The 18,924-nt window shown below is 34.3% G+C and overlaps 1 protein-coding gene across 2 annotated transcripts in view; it reads right to left on the bottom strand.

The window, feature by feature from the left end:
• Positions 1-12,527, bottom strand: part of LOC102594863 (nodulin homeobox) — an 18,737-nt gene extending 6,210 nt beyond the window's left edge. Inside the window, exons 1-14 of one of the 2 annotated variants that reach the window (XM_015304845.1) lie at positions 12,419-12,527; positions 12,107-12,226; positions 11,146-11,271; positions 10,878-11,036; positions 9,970-10,053; positions 9,764-9,883; positions 9,414-9,632; positions 8,384-8,515; positions 8,163-8,258; positions 6,861-7,022; positions 5,785-6,076; positions 5,586-5,720; positions 5,439-5,508; positions 5,119-5,176 (exon numbers count right to left, since the gene is read on the bottom strand). In XM_015304845.1, coding sequence (XP_015160331.1) covers positions 5,119-5,176; positions 5,439-5,508; positions 5,586-5,720; positions 5,785-6,076; positions 6,861-7,022; positions 8,163-8,258; positions 8,384-8,515; positions 9,414-9,632; positions 9,764-9,883; positions 9,970-10,053; positions 10,878-11,036; positions 11,146-11,271; positions 12,107-12,181 — 1,728 coding nt within the window. In that variant the 5' untranslated portion in view covers positions 12,182-12,226; positions 12,419-12,527. The remainder of the gene's footprint in view (positions 1-5,118; positions 5,177-5,438; positions 5,509-5,585; positions 5,721-5,784; positions 6,077-6,860; positions 7,023-8,162; positions 8,259-8,383; positions 8,516-9,413; positions 9,633-9,763; positions 9,884-9,969; positions 10,054-10,877; positions 11,037-11,145; positions 11,272-12,106; positions 12,227-12,418) is intronic. The other variant, XM_006366317.2, reaches the window with a different exon arrangement.
• Positions 12,528-18,924: the final 6,397 nt, after the last annotated feature.

Here is an 18,924-nt window from a genome sequence, read left to right as displayed (position 1 = left end):
CCCTTTCCCAAAACAACTTGGAGAGCATCAAAAAAGCTTCAGCTCATTCATACAGACCTGTGTGGACCTCATAGAACACCATCTTTAAATGGTAGTCTTTACTACATTGTATTTATTGATGATCTAACAAGACTGACCTGGATTTTTTTCTTAAAATTCAAGTCTGAGGTAGCTGATGTGTTTTGGAATTTTAAGGCAAAAGTGGAAAATCAAAGTGGCTGCAAAATTCAGACTTTAAGGTCTGATAATGGGAAGGAGTACACTTCAAATCAGTTCAAATTACTCTGTGACAAAGCTGGTATAGAACATCAGCTAACAGTCCCTTATACTCCACAACAAAATGGAGTTAGTGAGCGGAAAAACAAAACTATAATGGAGATGACTAGGTGCATGCTACATGAGAAACATCTACCAAAAAGGTTCTGGGCGGAGGCTGCCAGCACTACTGTTTTTTTTGCAAAACAGATTCTAGATTCTAGATCTGTAAAGGATAAAACACCATATGAAGCATGGTATGGTCATAAACCCTCATTGCAATTTCTCAGAATTTTTGGCTGCGTGTGTTTCTCTTATATACCACAGGTTAAAAGAGATAAGCTTGACAAGAAGGCAGTTCCTGGCATCTTTATAGGCTACAGTGTTTTCTCCAAAGCATATAAGGTCTATGAACCTCAACCAGAGAAAATTGTCGTAAGTACAGATGTCCACTTCATTGAGGACTAGCACTGGAACTGGGAGAAGCCTGAAAACAATCCACCAGTTGACAGTCTATTAGATCCAAAAGATCTAGTAGATGATCCTCCTGTTAGAGGCACGCGGTTGATCTCTGATATCTATCAGAGATGCAATACTGCAATTTGTGAGCCCGCAAGCTATGAGGAAGCAGAAGGGGATGACAAATGGGTGGCAGCAATGAAGGAGGAGATGATGATGATCGAAAAAAATCAGACCTGGGTGCTTGTTGAGAAACCTCTAGACAGAAAGATTATTGGTGTAAAATGGGTCTTCAGGACAAAGCTAAATGCTAATGGTTCCATTAACAAATACAAAGCGAGACTTGTAGTGAAAGGTTACGCTCAGATCTTTGGAGTAGACTACTCAGAAACTTTCGCACCAGTTGCTCGACTTCACACAATCAGATTGCTACTAGCCATTGCAGCGGAAAAAGGTTGGAGAGTTTATCAACTTGATGTTAAGTCAGCCTTTCTCAATGGTCTTCTCCAGAAGGAGATTTATGTTGAGCAACCAGATGGCTTTGTTGTCAAGGGGCAAGAAAATAAGGTTTATTTGCTAAAGAAAGCTCTATATGGTTTAAAGCAAGCACCAAGAGCTTGGTATGGCAAGATTGACGATCATTTGCTCAGTTTAAGCTTCAAGAAGAACCTATCTGAGTCTACACTTTATATTAAGTGTTCAGGTGCAGACATACTTATTATTTCTTTGTATGTTGACGATCTCTTCGTCACAGGAAGTAAGGTTTGCCTAATTGAGGACTTCAAGTTGGAAATGATGAAGGTCTTTGAAATGACAGACCTTGGACTGATGGCATACTTTCTTGGAATGGAGATCAAACAAAATGAAGACAGTGTGTTCATTTGCCAGAAAAAATATGCTCAAGAAATCCTAAAGAAGTTTCATATGGAAGACTGCAAAGTTATGAGTACTCCAATGAACCAAAAGGAAAATTTTTCCAAAGACGATGGAACTGAAAAGGTGGATGAGGCATATTATAGAAGTCTTGTTGGCTGCTTGATGTATTTGACTGCAACTAGGCCTGATATTTTGTATGCAGTGAGTTTTTTGTCTCAGTTCATGCATTGTGCAAGTGATTTACACTTGAGAGCAGCTAAAAGAATTGTCAGATACATCAAGGGAACTCTCAACTATGGTGTTAACTTTCACAAAAGTCAGAAGTTTAAACTTAACGGATTCTCCGATAGTGATTGGGGTGGTGCACCTGATATGAAGAGTACTTCAAGTTTCTGTTTCAATCTTGGGTCAGGAGCTTTCTCTTGGTATTCCAAGAACAAGATATAGTAGCACAATCAACAGCCGAGGCAGAATTATGCTGCAACAGCAGCTGTGAATCAAGCACTATGGTTGAGGAAAATTATGTGTGATCTGAATATGGAGCAAAAAGAAGGGACTGAGGTTTTTATTGATAACCAAGCTGCAATTTCTATTGCTAATAATCCAGTTTTTCATGCAAAAACGAAGCATTTCAATATTAAGTTGTTTTTCTTAAGAGACGTGCAGAAACATGGAGATGTGAAGCTTCTTTACTGCAAGAGTGATGAGCAGGTTGCTGACATTTTCACCAAGCCCCTTTCCCTCGGCAAGTTTGAGTCTTTCAGAGAAAAACTAGGAATCAGCAGTTCCTAAACCAAGGAGGAGTGTTAGTTGCTATGTTTTAGGACTGCAGCCTTTTATTTATTTACTGCAGTAAATTAGCTTTAGTTTTCCTCAAATAACTTCTTTACCTAGTCTCTAGGAGTTTGTTTATCTTCAGCAGATGTGTTGCTGATTTTTAGGACCATGAAGTTAGTTCTTTATTATAAGGGTAAGTCTTAGGCAGTGGGAAAAGACTGCATTATCAAATAAAGTTATCTCTTCTTTCTTGTTCTTCATTGATTTATAGTTCTAATCTTTCATTGTTCTTAAGTTCTCCTTTGTTCTGTTTCTGGGTTTCCACCTTAATTAACTACATGCAGGTACAATTCTCCAGTTGTTTCTGTTTTTAGCGTGAACTCCTCCTTGTTCCCAACTGTGCAATTCTCCATCATTATGTCCAATTTAACAGTATCCTTCAGTCGATTGAGTCACTTGCCAGCAAAATATCTATTTCTGCTAACAAAGTGGTCACATTTTGCAGGAACAATCATGTTTGGTTCACAAGAAATTCATATTCATTATTTTATTTTGTTTTGAGAACTAAAAATTCATATTCATTATTTTCTCCCTAAGGAGATTTCCAGATGATTGAGGAGATCTGCATAATTGCATACACAACTTCTTATCTCTTTGCCAATCGGTAAAATTTATGTGCATATGACCATATCACCCAAAGTAGACAACCACTGCTCTCCTCCTCTCAGCGAAACTTATGTGCATACGGCCATTTCCAAAAAGAATAAACAACAACACTTCCCTCTCCTTGGGTCAACTGCTCTTCTCCCTCAGCATGTGTGTCTAGTTCCTATTTTGTCATAATGTTACTGTATGATAAACAACGACTCCAAGTTAACACGGACAACCCTCTAGAAAAGAAGGATCACAAAGATTTAATATGTCCAACTAGGTGCTCTCTAACAGTTCTGCCAGACAGAGTTGCAAAGCAGAAATAGTCAGGATCCCATGTTGTCGTTATTCTCTTCGTCTAGACAAAACTAGCAAGCTTTCGAGGATAAAGAGTAAGGAGCAGCAGAGGTTCCCTAGAACTATTTAAAGAAGTGAACCCATATCCTTGAACCGCAATTTATGTATGTTAGAACCTAGAAACGTTTTTAAAGAAGTGAAAGTGTGAAACAGTACCCTGGAAATGCATTTTACTTATGATAGGTCCTTGAAATGTTGCGTCTCAAAGAGGGAGTTTCTCCCTACCAATTTTGCCACAAAACAGTCTAGGTGCACATCATGTCACCAAACGAAGACCAACTTTGTATAACTTTTTTTGATAAAGGTAACGTTCTGTATATCAATCATCAGCTCAGAGCTGGTAACCAAAACATTACAGCATATCCTATATCCACAGGAGTGTGCCTATCAAACAAAAACATAAAGAAAAAGCAAAACTATCACTAGATCCTCCTTCATCTTATAAGGATCCTAGGATGTCTACAATAGCCACATGATCATCTATATACTCTGAACTACACCAATAGCAAAAAGTGATAATGCACTTCATATTAATCTTGTGCAATGGGCTGCTCTTGTTTTCGAAACTTCTTTCTTTCCATATGGTCCACCAAATAACTGCTGGGGCAATTCTCAATCTGCTCTTGTCTATGCTGCCATTGCCCTCCAAATTCCAACTTTCTAGAGCTTGTCCTGTTCTTTCAGGAACAGTCCAGCTTATACCTCTGAAACTGATAGGAACAGTAGCGGACTCAAGATTGTTATTAAGGGGTGTCAATAGTTGTAGTAAAAAGTATAATTATGAGGCTAGAATGACTAGAACCCATGATTTCAAGGAATTTTCCCAACACTTTAACCACCAAACTAAACATTTAACTTGTGTTAAGAGGTGTCAATGCTTACATATGTGTTTACTAAACCAAAATTTAACCTCTATATACAATGTAATTTTCCGACGAAGGGGTGTCTCTTGACACCCCTTGGCCAAAGGTGGGTACACAACTCTATTCCCCTCTTCATAATCTCCCAACTTTGTAAAACTTAATTTCCCAACTTATTGATTATTTGTTTAGAACTTAATCTCCCAACTTAATGATTATTTTGTTTAAACCTTAAGCTCCCAACTTATTAGTTATTTGTTTAAAACTTTATCTCCCAACTTATTTATTATTTGTTTATAATATATTTGATTTAAAAGAATACTACTCTGTGGATCCTACAAGATTATAGTTTAGTCATCTTTATGCACGCCACTTTCTAGTGACAGAATTGATTAAATTTTGCAGTACTTGACTAAGAATTAATGTGACATTTGCTCAATTATAAAATGAGTCACATTTAGTCCAAAGAATACAATAAATTCAACAAGAAATACAGCTGGCAGGTGAAAAGTCATTGGATTAGACCAATTGAAAATCCAGAATACACCTAATAATCTTCTGAGACTAGGTTTTAACAGCTTGTTACAAGACAATGATTCCTCAAACATGCTTCCCTAAATTTTATCCAGAAGCTTAGTTCAATAGCACATTGAATTAGGACAAAATGACAATATCAACAAGACTACTAAGAAGGGACAGTGAATGCTCCACGGCAAGAGTCCAGTAAATAAGTAATGCAGTGTATATAAATAAGGGAAAAAAGGATTTTGTTGTGGATGCGTTTGTGGGTAAGACATATGTTCATCATCAGACTCAATCATTCTCTAAAAGTTTTAACAGATTTACCCAAAGAGAAAAAAATAAAGAGTATTAGAGGATTTACCTGAACTCGATTTTCTCCGAACGGAGTAACCAGAGATTCTAACTGTGTGATGAACACCCTTCAGAAAAAATGTGGCAACATTAGTATTAATATATTAGAAAAGAAAATGATCCAATTGCATTTCTTGCATAATCTTTTTACAAGATGCAGAGCCTTCTATAGAAGATGCTGTCGTTGAGTCTAATGGATCAAGCAACACATGGTACCATAATGAGCATGATGTTGCAGTTACAGAACACGACTACCACAAGAAAATCATACAAGATGGAAACTTTAAGGTTCAAATGTGAGAATAAGAAGGAAGCCAGATTCTTAGTCACCTTAAAAGCTGCACGTCCTCCTCATTCAGAAAAGTAGGTATCAGGGACTCTGCGTGACTTAACAAGGAACCTACCAGGCACAAGTAAGTCAATGGTAAAGCACATAACTTAAAACTGGAAGACATTCTACAAAATAGCGGTGTTTACCAAGGTTTCGGCTAACGGTAGCTGCTTTTTGAGGATCAGAAATTGATATAAAACCTTCTGAGGTATCAGAAACTTCTGTTCTCAAACACTGAACAAACTTGTTAAGAAAAAGATCCTTCTCCTCTGCAATCAGAACTAGTATGATTTAGCAAATAACCAGGCAGCAGTACTATACATCAAGAGAGTCAAGAATTTATACCTTTGCAGATATCAGGAACAAAACAGTGGAGATTTGCTAATACTTTGACCAACAACGATGTTCTTTGATGTGGATAAGACAGTCTAGGTACATTGGAAGGAACAAAAGTTGACTCTGTACTCATTGCATTTAACTGATCAGAAAATGGAAACAAATCCAATACCCATCCAGCTGCTGCAAAAGGGTCATATTCCAAAGTAGCATCTTCTTCACGTATTGGAAGGTCAGATGAGCACCAAGTAGAAAGGAACTCTCCATGCGTGACAGAAAAGATTCCCGTCAAAACTTCAGTCTGAAGGAATGCATAACAAGGTAAATATGAAATTGGATCTCTTGGGAGATAAGAATAGCCATGGACATAAAAAAATAAAAATAAAATATATATATATATATAAAGAAAAAAAGAGAGAGATAAATTCGTTCTTGAACAGAAAACACAATTATAGACAGAATAGTCAAGAGATGTTCTCAGGCACAAGTTTCGAGGTCCCTTTTGAAGTTTCTTCTGCACTTTGAAAATTCTTTTCCGATGGACTTCCTCCACCAGAGATCTCCATTCTCTTTTTTTTTTCTTTCACTCAAGACTTTCTTCCTTCAGTTTCTATGGAAAACAGAATTTATTTTCGAGCAGGGGGGAAATCCTACGACATCACGGAGGCAAGATCCAGAGGGTAAACATGGTACGACTGGATAGAAAATGCTAGGTACCATTTGAGATGGATGGTACTGAGTACAGAGGCACTCAGTTGGATCTGCAAAAGGCTCAGTGGATCTTCAGGCTTCAGGGGAAAGAACCACAAAGCTTGGAGATGCAGGGATTATTCTACAAATATTTTTCTATCCCTAAAGTTTGATCAATATGGGAGATTTATTTCACTGAATACGATCAAAGGGAAGGACAGAGCAGTTCTCATAGTGGCAAGGTCTGCTTACACTCTACCATCCCCAGACCCCACTTGTGGGATTTCACTGGGTATGTTGTTGTAGTCATGGACATGATGCAGAATTTCCAAAAAAGGCAATAGTGTACAGGAAAATCCTTTAGAAACTATTATAGGGAAAAAGTATCTTCTTACAAAGTGAGTGGTGATAAATGACCGAAAATTTGAGTCGTCAGAGAAGATGTCAGCTAGCCGCATTGCATTGAGTTGTAACTGTCCTTTTGGATAAATTTTGTCTGATGGAGCGACAGATTGCTGGACATCCATTCCGAACATTTTCTTCAGTAAATTAAGAACCTAGACTAACAAAATTGCATCAAACGAGCTGTCTGCTTTGATAAATTCAAATTTCCAACTATAAAGATAAGTAGCAGTATAGACATCAGTACACTAGCATGCAGTTCAAGACTCATTTACATCTTAACAAGCATCCAGCAGGCTATAACATATAGTATCTGAATGAGTTATTTTAACCTCTTAAAGCAGCTATTTTTTGTTATTGGTGGGAACTGTTGAGCTTTCAAAGTGATTTCCATAAGTTGTCTTTCCATCACAAGCAGGGGAAGTGCCCACCTCATGCCATTTAACAATGAGTGATTCTTTTATCCTATCTGTATATACCCTTCCTATATAATGTCATCCCCAATCAGTTGTCTACTTTGTAACATGGAATTAGGCATCTCAAATTTAAAGGGACAGTACATAAACCCCCCTTATGCTAGGTTTTCTTTAAGATAGAGTGCACATGATTCATCAACAAAAAATCAACGCATATTTATAAAATCAAAAAAATTTAGGTATCCTGGAGTTTCCACGACATGGTCACCTCATCACATTAAGGAGGATTGGGAACTTTTATTGCTCCAAAGGGCCATTGACTTAAAGTTTATCTTTACCGGTATGTAATTTAAAAAAATGTTTAGTCTCTCTAGTTTTCTTGACTTATTAATGACCTTCGTCTATCCAGTCTTGCACAAATTAAGGTTATAACTAACATAAGAACAGGTATTGACAAAACAAATATGGAAAGCATTAAGTAGTGTCCATGCCAACAAGATAAACTGAAAATGAATGAGGTTGAGTTTCTACAGCAATATCAGTTAGTGTGGTTTATTGTCTACTTTGGTGTCTGCATACATGATATGAAAATTAATTTAACAATCACATCTTGGTCTTTATCTCACTGACCAGTTGATAGCCATAAGGATAATACAAGTCAGTGCGACGAGTTTTGATTAGGGGAAGAGAATAAATCTGTCTTTCTTCTATAAATCAAGAATAATTACTCAGTAACGGGCCATGCGAGAACCAAAAGATCCACTGGTCACACCCAATAGTGAATCATCAAAAAGAAAAATTGTCTGTCTAACACTAAATTATTCACCCCCCGGGTAGCAACTTTAAAAGAGAGAAAAAACACTGTGTCTAGAGACGGACCTCGAGAGCAATAGATTTTGCTAAATCAAGGCTTGCAGGAGTGCTGGCAACTTCATCCAAGTAAGATAGACTATCTGCTTCACAAAGATTCAACAACTGCAGAAAATGGTGCATTAAAATTCATTCCTACAAAAAAAAAGCTTATACTAACTGTTCTCAGCAAATTCACAAAGCCTCAAGCAATAAGAACAGCCGAAGATCCCACTACCAGTTGGACTTACAATAGTTAATACTTTAGATTTCAATCTTGATACAGCAGCAACAATCGAGGAGGATACTGTAACTAAGGGAGATACATCTAAGCGCAAGACAACTTGTGCCAACAGAAGAACTCTGCCTTTGCTGCTCAACTCCTGCCATAGATTAAGAACACACAATTCATTAAGAAGAAAACACACAAAGTTAAAATAAGAAATCTTTTTAATCACATAAGACAGTTAAGAAACACATTGAAAACTTCAAATGCTTGCACGAATTATGAACAAAACTCATTACAATAAATGCTAAGAAAATCAGTTTTCAGCAACTACTACTACTACCAGACCTCAATCAGTTTTATATGCTGGTAAATAGCTTCTTAGTGCTGTAAAAGCAAAAAAGGAATGGAAAATATTCAGACAACTTAAGTGAGATAACACAGCAAACACATAATATAAATGTTGTAGTATGAGTTGGGACCAAGACAGCAAGAGGAAGTTGAAGATAGGTAATCCAGTACTCTCTCTTGAACTTGCAGAAGTTACATTTAGTCAAATTTATTCTGTTTTTATATCATATCGTTCTCATGAGATACGAAACTTTATTCCATAATCCACTTTATATCATAAAGCATGTAAAGGGACAAGGATGCTCAGTAAAGAAAGCAGGTTCATTGCACCCAAGGGTGTGGCCTAGTGGTCAATGAAGTGGTTGAGAACCCTGAGGTCTCAGGTTCAAAACTCAGCGGAGACAAAACAAAACAATAGGTGATTCTTCCCATCTGTTCTAGCCTTGGTGGACAGAGTTACCTAGTACTTGTTGCTAGTGGGAGGTATCCCGTGGAATTAGTCGAGGTGCGCGAAAGCTAGCCCGAACACCACGTCATCAGGAAAAAAAGACAGGTTCATTTGTGCATCATGTTTGGCTCTATTAGACAATTGTAGATTCACCCTACTTAGGCTAAACCTGAACTATAAAAAGGCATTCTTTTTCCCAGTTTCCAGCAGTCATTTTCGTTTCAGGTATAATATCCATATAATTCTGGGGAAAAACCTTATTCTTAACAAGTCGCTCCCGAAATAATTTCTGCTGACATAGTGACTGAAGAAACTGTAGAGAAGCCTCACACTGCTGGCAGAGATGGTTTAAAGTTTCTTCAGCTTTAAGACCATATGCCTGCCTGGAATGAGCATGATCAGCTGATAAATTCCTTTGCAGAATTTTAATATCAGCAGTAACAGCAGCAAAGGCAGAATCCATGAGTACATCTACCTGCCAAAGAAAGAGGATGCTCCTCAGTCTCAGAACAATCTTTCAAATACAAAAGCAATGCATACAAGTAGCCCACTCTTGTTTTAATCCGACATGACAGTCTTTCATTATTCATACACAAAGAAATTAACCTTGTTATATGCAAGCAAAACTTGAGCAAGCTCAAGCCACTGTGAAGATATACAGACAGTCAATAAGTAGAGACTGGAAGCAACCAATGTAGAATGCAAGAGAACCATATCATTTGAAACCTGAAATATGAGATAGCGTTAAATATTCCTCATCACAGATAACATAGAAATACAAATATTGAAAATCCAGGTGAGGGGAAAACAACCTTTCTGTAAGTACAGAGAATAACAAGAGAATAGAAGACTAGATCAAGCAGCTGTTCTGATACTTTCACATCATCAAGCAATATCTGAAACAAGTAAATAAAGATTTCAGCATGATTTTTTTTTTGTCACAACATACAATAGTAAATTGTTCATGACCTGCTCACATTTTCACCAACATGAAGAAAAATGGAAATATACAAATATAAGTGCACTCACAACTATTCAGCTTGAAAGAATTGTATGTGTATATATTTTATAGGAAATTTAAGTTATGTTTCTTAATTATATAGCTGTAGAAAGTCAAAAGTGCAACCTTTTGAGAAGAGAAATAAATTGGCAGGTCACAAGATCAGCAACTCGAGACAACTAACACTCAAAACAGCAACATAACAAACATATCCATGACAGCTGCAAAACCATGCTCAAATATACTCTTTTCATCCCAAATAGAATAATGAGTTCAGAATACAAGGCGTGAGGTATCTAAATTTGGTGCAACTCCAAACATCGATTCCTTAAATTTACATGATATAGATGTTATATATTTAACACTACATTGTTCAATACATTTGCGAATGTAAGAGATAATTGCAGTCAACAAAGAAAAACTGTAACTCCTCAACTAGTAATAGTGTCAGTAAAATGAGCAACAAAAACTACTAACTGTTTATGATTTCTTTGTTATTATCTTGCTTGACAACCTTCCCTTTTTTTTATCCTTTTCTTATCCCAATACATTAATGTTATAGAGTAATACAAACACTCCATTTGCCCACAAAGAGAACGGGAGGAGCAACAGAATAGAATATAACAACCATTAAATCGGCTCTTGTACTACCTAACAGTCATGTAAAACAAAACAGTGTAGCTGACGACATAAGTAAACAAACAAATAATAAGGTGCCACCTGTTCTATTTTTTGATGGCGTGATGCTAGATCACCCAAGGAGTGCAACAGTTGAAAACCAGATAGCAAGTATTTGAGTAAGCCTGCATTTCCTTCCGATCCCAAAATCACCGCAATAAGGTGCAAAGCAAGATATCTTGCAAGTCTTTCTACGTCAATCTACAAACATAAGAATGTGTCAGCAAGCCTAAAAGACTAAAAACATAATTTAACCATAATGGAATAATAAAGAAGATATCACAGTGTCATGGCCATTAAGAGTTCCAACCTGTATGTTTAACCCATTTTCAGGTATGTATTGAAGCATATTATTTTCAGCTTCTCTTATAAGCCTGCTCAGCTCCTGAGAGCTGAGACCATGTAGTCCTTTCACAGCTGAAATTAGGTCAAGTGCCTATTATCAAAAGAATTATATGAGATAAACATGCACGCTAGATCACAGCTAAACAGTTGATAAGTGGTCATATGGATCGCAATCCCAAACTACTTGGGGTTGGCCATGTGAATCCTCCATATCCATTCTGTTTTATATGTGTTCATTTCATTCCAAATTTCCAATGCATATTCCATCTTACTTCTACTTATCCAAAACCCACTACACAATCAATCTGATGGCGCACGACATATATAAGCATCAGAAGCTCAGACATTTATTTCTTGTTGGATTCAATGCTGGTGAATAAAATGCAACTATGTTTACTATTTTTAAGCATGCAACAGATGTTTCCCTCTTTCTGATTCCATTAGACTGGTAAAATATTTCAAAACAGTAAACACACACACACAAAAAAAAAAAAAACATTCATACATACAAAATAGAAACTGTTCCTTTGGGAATATTAACTTCTCTCTTCTTATTTTTTGCAATTAAATTTTTCCCATCCTCCTCCCGATTAACTATCACACATGCACACTCCTTAGTCTTTACAGACCAATATCAGTGAGTGCCCCTTTAGAAACACCAAAAAATTAGCTGCTACTGCATCAAAAATTAAGTTAAAGTGTTTGGCTGTGGCAATTTTTTTCTTTTTCCGGCATTCAACTCCGGAAAAATGTCCAAATTACTCACAAAAAATCACAAACAACTCCAATATGTATTCATGGCGAAACACAACTTCAATTTTCAAATATCATTTTTTACTTAAAAACAAAAAAAATACTCTTCTTTTTTTCAATTACTCACAATTTTCATGGCCAAATAAATCCTTTTTTTTTTTGTTTAAACTTACAGGGTCGATAGGTCTTGCAGTAGAGCTTAATAGCTCAGTGCTGCATGATATTCCTTCTTCATTCAAAATCCTCATAGTTGAAATCCCCCAAACTCAAGAAACCAGAATGCTCCAACCCAACTGCAAAAGGGTACCCAATAGGGTTAAAATTCTTCCCAAAAATCTCAGATACAAATAATAACACCAAAATTGTAGCAAATCAAAGAGGGTTAAAGAATCCCAAATGCCTAATAAGTATAAATATCTTAACTCAAAAATATAAACAAAAAAAAACACACCCAAAATCAGAAAAAAAATAAAAAGCAACGAAACCTGAGCTTCGCGAATTGCACAGTGAAAGAGCTAGTGTCTCTGTGGAGGAAGAAAATGGAGTTAACAGTAATGACTACTTCTTCTAATTACTGTAAGATTTATGCTCTTCGATTTATATATTATCTCAGTTGACTGTTAAATCAATATATTGTGAGTCTGATTAATTTAAATGCGTCACATTAGAACTTTATCACGAAAAGTGTTTACTCTAAAAAAAAATTCATATTTTAAATCCAAATATTTTATTTATTGCATTACAGTGTTTGATATAATAGCATAAGTTTTATTTAATTCTATAGAGTGATTCAAAATAATTGTTTTATAAGTTTCATTATTTAAATTCTTATAAGAAATTCAGGTCTTGACGTTCATGCATTATTTACTATTTTGGTAAGTAATAATATTATAATATCTTCTTCATTAGGTATACACTATTGTTTAAATTATATCAACATTTAGATAAAATAAGCTTATATAAATTCCAAAATAATAATATTTATGTTAATATATTGAGTTTTTCTTTTAACCATTACAACGATAATTATTTTTCTTTTAAAAAAAAATGTATATTAGATAATTATATGTGTTTTTAAAACATTTCTTTTATGTGTTATTCTTGCCTATTCTTATTCATAAACCATTAGAAAAGAATCATATCAATTTTTCATATAATAAAGCAAGCTTGAAAAAATTGTGAATCATCTTCATAGATATCAAATAGATCGTTTACTTCTGTAGTAAATTATTTATAACTCTGACCAGAAAAAAAATATACAATTGAAATATATAGCTATAATGCATAGTTAAAACTAGGCGTGGACAAGAAAAATCAACAAATTGTTCCAAATCGACAAATTGAGTCAATGAAAAAAAATTGATTAGCGGTTTGATTTTACTTAATTTGGTATTGAATTTTTTTTTTATCATAATTGATTTAATTTGATTTTAATAATATTTGTATTAAGATTTTATCAGAAAAGTCCGAAAGCTCGAAAAAACAACAAAAAAAACAAATTGAAAATTAGAGAAAGTTTAAAAAAAGAATGAAATTGAAAAACCCGACTTTCATTAGTTTAATTTAATTTAGAAATTTAACAATCTGATAAGACCGATACAAATAATTTGATTTAATACTTAAAAAATTGAATCAATTCGATCCATATTCCCCACTAGGTGAAACTTCATAATTATGGCTAGAGCATATTGTTTGACTAAAACTACTAAGGTTCGGTCAGGCTATTTACATGAAAATAAATTAAATAAACAATTAAAATTTTATTAATTTGTCGAAAAAACTATTTGATTAAAGATAATAAAGTTATTTTATATGTTTAATTTGGGAAAAAATAATATACAATTGAAGTGAAGATTGAAAACACACACACGCACGCACACACACACACGCACGCACACACACTCATGCACGCACACACACACAGATATATATACGCACGCACGTGCACACACATACTCACGCACGCACGCGCGCGCGCACACACACATATATATATATAATTGGTACTTCACTATTTTGGCATCGATTTTATTATTTAACTAAAGAGAATGAAGTTTCATATAATTTTCTTGTATAGATTTAACTCAAAAAGAAAAAATATAGAGTTGGAATAAATAAATGTTCCTCTAAAGAATAAATTTAAAAATGTAAGTTGACATAAGATTAATGCAGTGCAGACGCAAAATGAGAAAAGACAGATGAATAAACAACTCATCACAAGGTCATACCTTAAGAAGCACCGATCTCTCTCAGCAAAATCTTATATGTGTTATGAATTCAATATATGAATAGAAAGAAAGATGATTTAGGGGTTTGAGATAAACAAATAGGAGCACGCGGTCATATATCCTAGGATGTTCCTCTAAAGAAGAAATTAAGAAAATGTAGAGTTGATATAAGATTAATACAGTACGGGCGCGAAATGAAAATGACAGATCGAGAAACAACTCAACAAAATGTCATACCTCAAGGAGCACCAATCTCTTTCAGTGAAATCTTATTTGTGTCGCGAATCAAATCAATAAATAGAAAGAAAGATGATTTGAGGGTTTGAGATAAACAAAGGGGAGCACATGGCTATACAACCTAGGTTTTTCAATAATATATATATAAATTTATATTTTAATCCAATGTATGAATAAAAAGAAAGATGATTTAGGGGTTTGAGATAAACAAATGGGAGCACGTGACCATATAACATATGGTGTTCCTCTAAAAACTAAATTAAGAAAATGTAGAATTGACATAAGATTTATACAGTGTAGGTGTGAAATGAAAATAACATATAAAGAAACAACTCATCAAAAGGTCATACCTCAAGGAGCAACAATCTCTTTCAGCAAAAGCTTATTTGCTTCCCGAATCCAATCTATGAATAGAAAGAAAAATAATTTAAAGGATTGAGATGATGAAATGGGAGCACGCGGCCATAAAACCTTGGATTTTCAGTAGTGATAGTGTGTCTATATATATAATAAAAATTATTTTATTGAATGTTCTTCAATTTATTGTGACATTGATGAGTAACTGATTCAAAATTAATATAATCTTAGATAAATATACAATAATGAATATAAAAAATTAGCGTCAACAAAATAATAAATACTGCATTTACATTTCAAGAAAATTAAAATATTATAATATATTGTTTGTATCTTCATTAAATATTTGAGTTGGATGCGTCTTTGACTTTTTCAACATTAAGGATGTGTTTGGTATGAAGGAAAACATTTTCCGAACAAGCCCCCAGACCCCATCCCCCCACAAAACCAAAAAAAATAAAATATCCAAAAAAAATAAATTAAAATACTTCAAATTTTAAAAGTTTCAATTTTTTACACCACACTACCCTTGATCACCCCTACCACCACCACCACCCTCACAATTTTTTTTCTTAGATGTTTGCTTTTGAAAAATATTTTAAATTTTAGAATTTTCAATGTTTTTACTCCAACCCTTACCCCGAGCCCATTACCATCCCCCCTTCCCCCCACCTTTCTCCCCCAAATTTTAATTTTAAAAATTTTATTTTTTAAAAAATATTGCAGATTGATGTGAGGCCAAACATACATATTTTAAATCATTATTTGCCTCACATTTAGTATTTATATTTGTTCTTTTTAGTATGGATTTTATCAATTGTGCTTAATAATGTATTTTATTTGTAGGATTAAATTGGAACCAAGATAAAGAAGTTTGGAGATAAAACGAATTAAAGATGAAAAATTATAGAAAGAAATCAAGAAGACAGCTTAATAGAGAAAAAGTTGAATTACTATATGCGGCCATCTGCCACATGTCATATTCTGGAGACACTTTCAAGTTGAAGCGGCGGAAATATGTGAATCTGCTATGGTTCATGCGGAATTCAATTTCGTTTGGGTTTGGTTTCACAATTTGTTTTGGACTTAATTATTTTATTTAGGGTTTCCTACATCTATAAATAGTCCATAAGAATAATTATTAGAAGGATACACTAGGAGATACTTTGTAGGGAAAAGTCATTATACTTATTACGGTTCTTTTCTTAGACATTAGTAGCTAAAGACTCTTGTTCTAGGCTGTACCTACGAATGATTGTTTAGCATTGAATTTTATGGATTGAAGATTGGTTATCGCATAAATTGCTCTTTTGTTCTTATTTTAGTATTTTGTGATTGGCACTCATTGTCCAAATTGAACTCGGGAAAGGAATATGAGGATAGAACGTGGGACAAAAGGAACGTGATCTTCTCTAGAAATTAGGGTTGATTTGTATCTAGGATAGAGATATACCTAGAGACCTTGCTTGGTTACTAAACAAGAAGAAAACTTAATGCTCCGCAATTGGTAAAGTTTATCTCCGCTCAACAATGTAGTTAGACTGCCAATTGTGGTAGGCGATTAGCATGAATTCTTAGTAAGTTGCAGCACTAGAATTTTCCAACTCATTAGTATACGTCTTTTATTATTTCATTCTAATTTGGTAAATTCTTTTGGCACTCTGAAATAAATAATTAGAATTAATATAAATAATAAAGTTATTTTATATGTTTTATTTGGGAAAAGATAATATACAATTGAAGTGAAGATTGAAACCACACACACACACGCACGTACACACACTCACACACGCACACACACACAAATATATATACACACTCACGTACGCACGCACGCACGCACACACACACGCACGCACACACACTCAAGCACGCGCGCGCACACAGAGACAAACACACATATATATAATTGGTACTTCACTATTTTGGCATCGGTTTTATTATTTAACTAAAGAGAATAGAGTTTTATATAACTTTCTTGTATATATTTAATTTAAAAAGAAAAAATATAGAGTTAGAATAAATAAATGTTCCTCTAAAGAATAAATTAAAAAATGTAAGTTGACATAAGATTAATGCAGTGCAGGCGCAAAACGAGAAAAGGCAGATGAATAAACAACTCATCACAAGGTCATACCTTAAGAAGCACCGATCTCTCTCAACAAAATCTTATATGTGTTATGAATTCAATAGATGAATAAAAAGAAAGATGATTTAGGGGTTTGAGATAAACAAATGGGAGCACGTGACCATATAACCTAGGGTGTTCCTCTAAAAAATAAATTAAGAAAATGTAGAATTGACATAAGATTAATACAGTGCAGGTGTGAAATGAAAATAACAGATAAAGAAACAACTCATCAAAAGGTCATACCTCAACGAGTAACAATCTCTTTCAGCAAAAACTTATTTGCTTCCCGAATCCAATCTATGAATAGAAAGAAAAATAATTTAAAGGTTTGAGATGATGAAATGGGAGCACGCGGCCATAAAACCTTGGATTTTCAGTAGTGATAGTGTGTCTATATATATAATAAAAATTATTTTATGCATGTTCTTCAATTTATTGTGACATTGATGAGTAACCGATTCAAAATTAATATAATCTTAGATAAATATACAATAATGAATATAAAAAATTAGCGTCAACAAAATAATAAATACTGCATTTACATTTCAAGAAAATCTAAAATTATAATATATTGTTTGTATCTTCATTTAATATTTGAGTTGGACGCGTCTTTGACTTTTTCAACATTAAGGATGTGTTTGGTATGAAGGAAAACATTTTCCGAACACCCCCAAGACCCCATCCCCCCACTAAACCAAAAAAAATAAAATATCCAAAAAAATAAAATTAAAATACTTCAAATTTTAAAAGTTTCATTTTTTTACACCACACTACCCCTGATCACCCCTGCCACCACCACCACCATCACAATTTTTTTTCTTAAATGTTTGCTTTTGAAAAATATTTTAAATTTTAGAATTTTCATTGTTTTTACTCCAATCCTTACCCCGAGCCCATTCCCATCCCCCCACCCCCCCGCCACCTTTCTCCCCGAAATTTTAATTTTAAAAATTTTATTTTTTAAAAAATATTGCAGATTGATGTGAGGCCAAACATACATATTTTAAATCATTATTTGCCTCACATTTAGTATTTATATTTGTTCTTTTTTAGTATGGATTTTTATCAATTGTGCTTAATAATGTATTTTATTTGTAGGATTAAATTGGAACCAAGATAAAGAAGTTTGGAACTAAAACGAATTAAAGATGAAAAATTATAGAAAGAAATCAAGAAGACAACTTAATAGAGGAAAAGTTGAATTACTATATGCGGCCATTTGCCACGTGTCATATTCTGGAGACACTTTTAATTTGAAGCGGCGGAAATATGTGAATTTGCTATGGTACATACGGAATTCAATTTCGTTTGAGTTTGATTTCCAAATTTGTTTTGGACTTAATTATTTTATTTAGGGTTTCCTACTTCTATAAATAGTCCATAAGAATAATTATTAGAGGGATACACTAGGAGATACTTTATAGGGAAAAGTCATTATACTTATTACGGTTCTTTTCTTAGACATTAGTAGCTAAAGACCCTTGTTCTAGGATGTACCTACGAATGATTATTTAGTATTGAATTTTATGGATTGAAGATTGGTTATCGCATATGTAACACCCCGACTTTCCGAAACGTCTAAAAATTAATCGTATCTCCATGGAAAGACAAGGAGGGTGGGGTAATAAATTAAGAAGGATGTGGTATGTCATATTTTAAGTGTTCAAATGTTTTTATCTCAAGTTTTGAAGTTAAGTAAGTGGCAAAATAAAGTTGGCGAAAGTTATCATAAGTTCCTTTTAAAGATTTCTTTGAAATCTGGGTCAAATGTATTTCGATGTTTTCTTCCCAATATATAAAGAGTTAGAAGGCCTATCACCCATTAAATCGAAGGCCTACGAGTCAAGTTTCCAACGCACAAAACCCCGTATCAAACCGACATCAAAGTAAAAAGTTATGGGGGTTTTACTAGGGACTGCCGGGGCAGAATCCGTATCGGGTAAAAAATATGGTATGTCGGCTTATTTAACGTTTTAAGCCATGAAAACATTCCATTTCAGTTCCAAACCAGAGAGAAAGCTTAAGAGAGAGTTCCTAT

The sequence above is a fragment of the Solanum tuberosum genome, unplaced genomic scaffold (genome assembly GCF_000226075.1).
Source record: "Solanum tuberosum cultivar DM 1-3 516 R44 unplaced genomic scaffold, SolTub_3.0 scf00603, whole genome shotgun sequence".
Taxonomy (NCBI): Eukaryota; Viridiplantae; Streptophyta; class Magnoliopsida; order Solanales; family Solanaceae; genus Solanum; species Solanum tuberosum.
The sequence above is the reverse complement of the archived record's forward strand: the minus strand, read 5'-3'. Positions and strand labels throughout refer to the sequence as shown.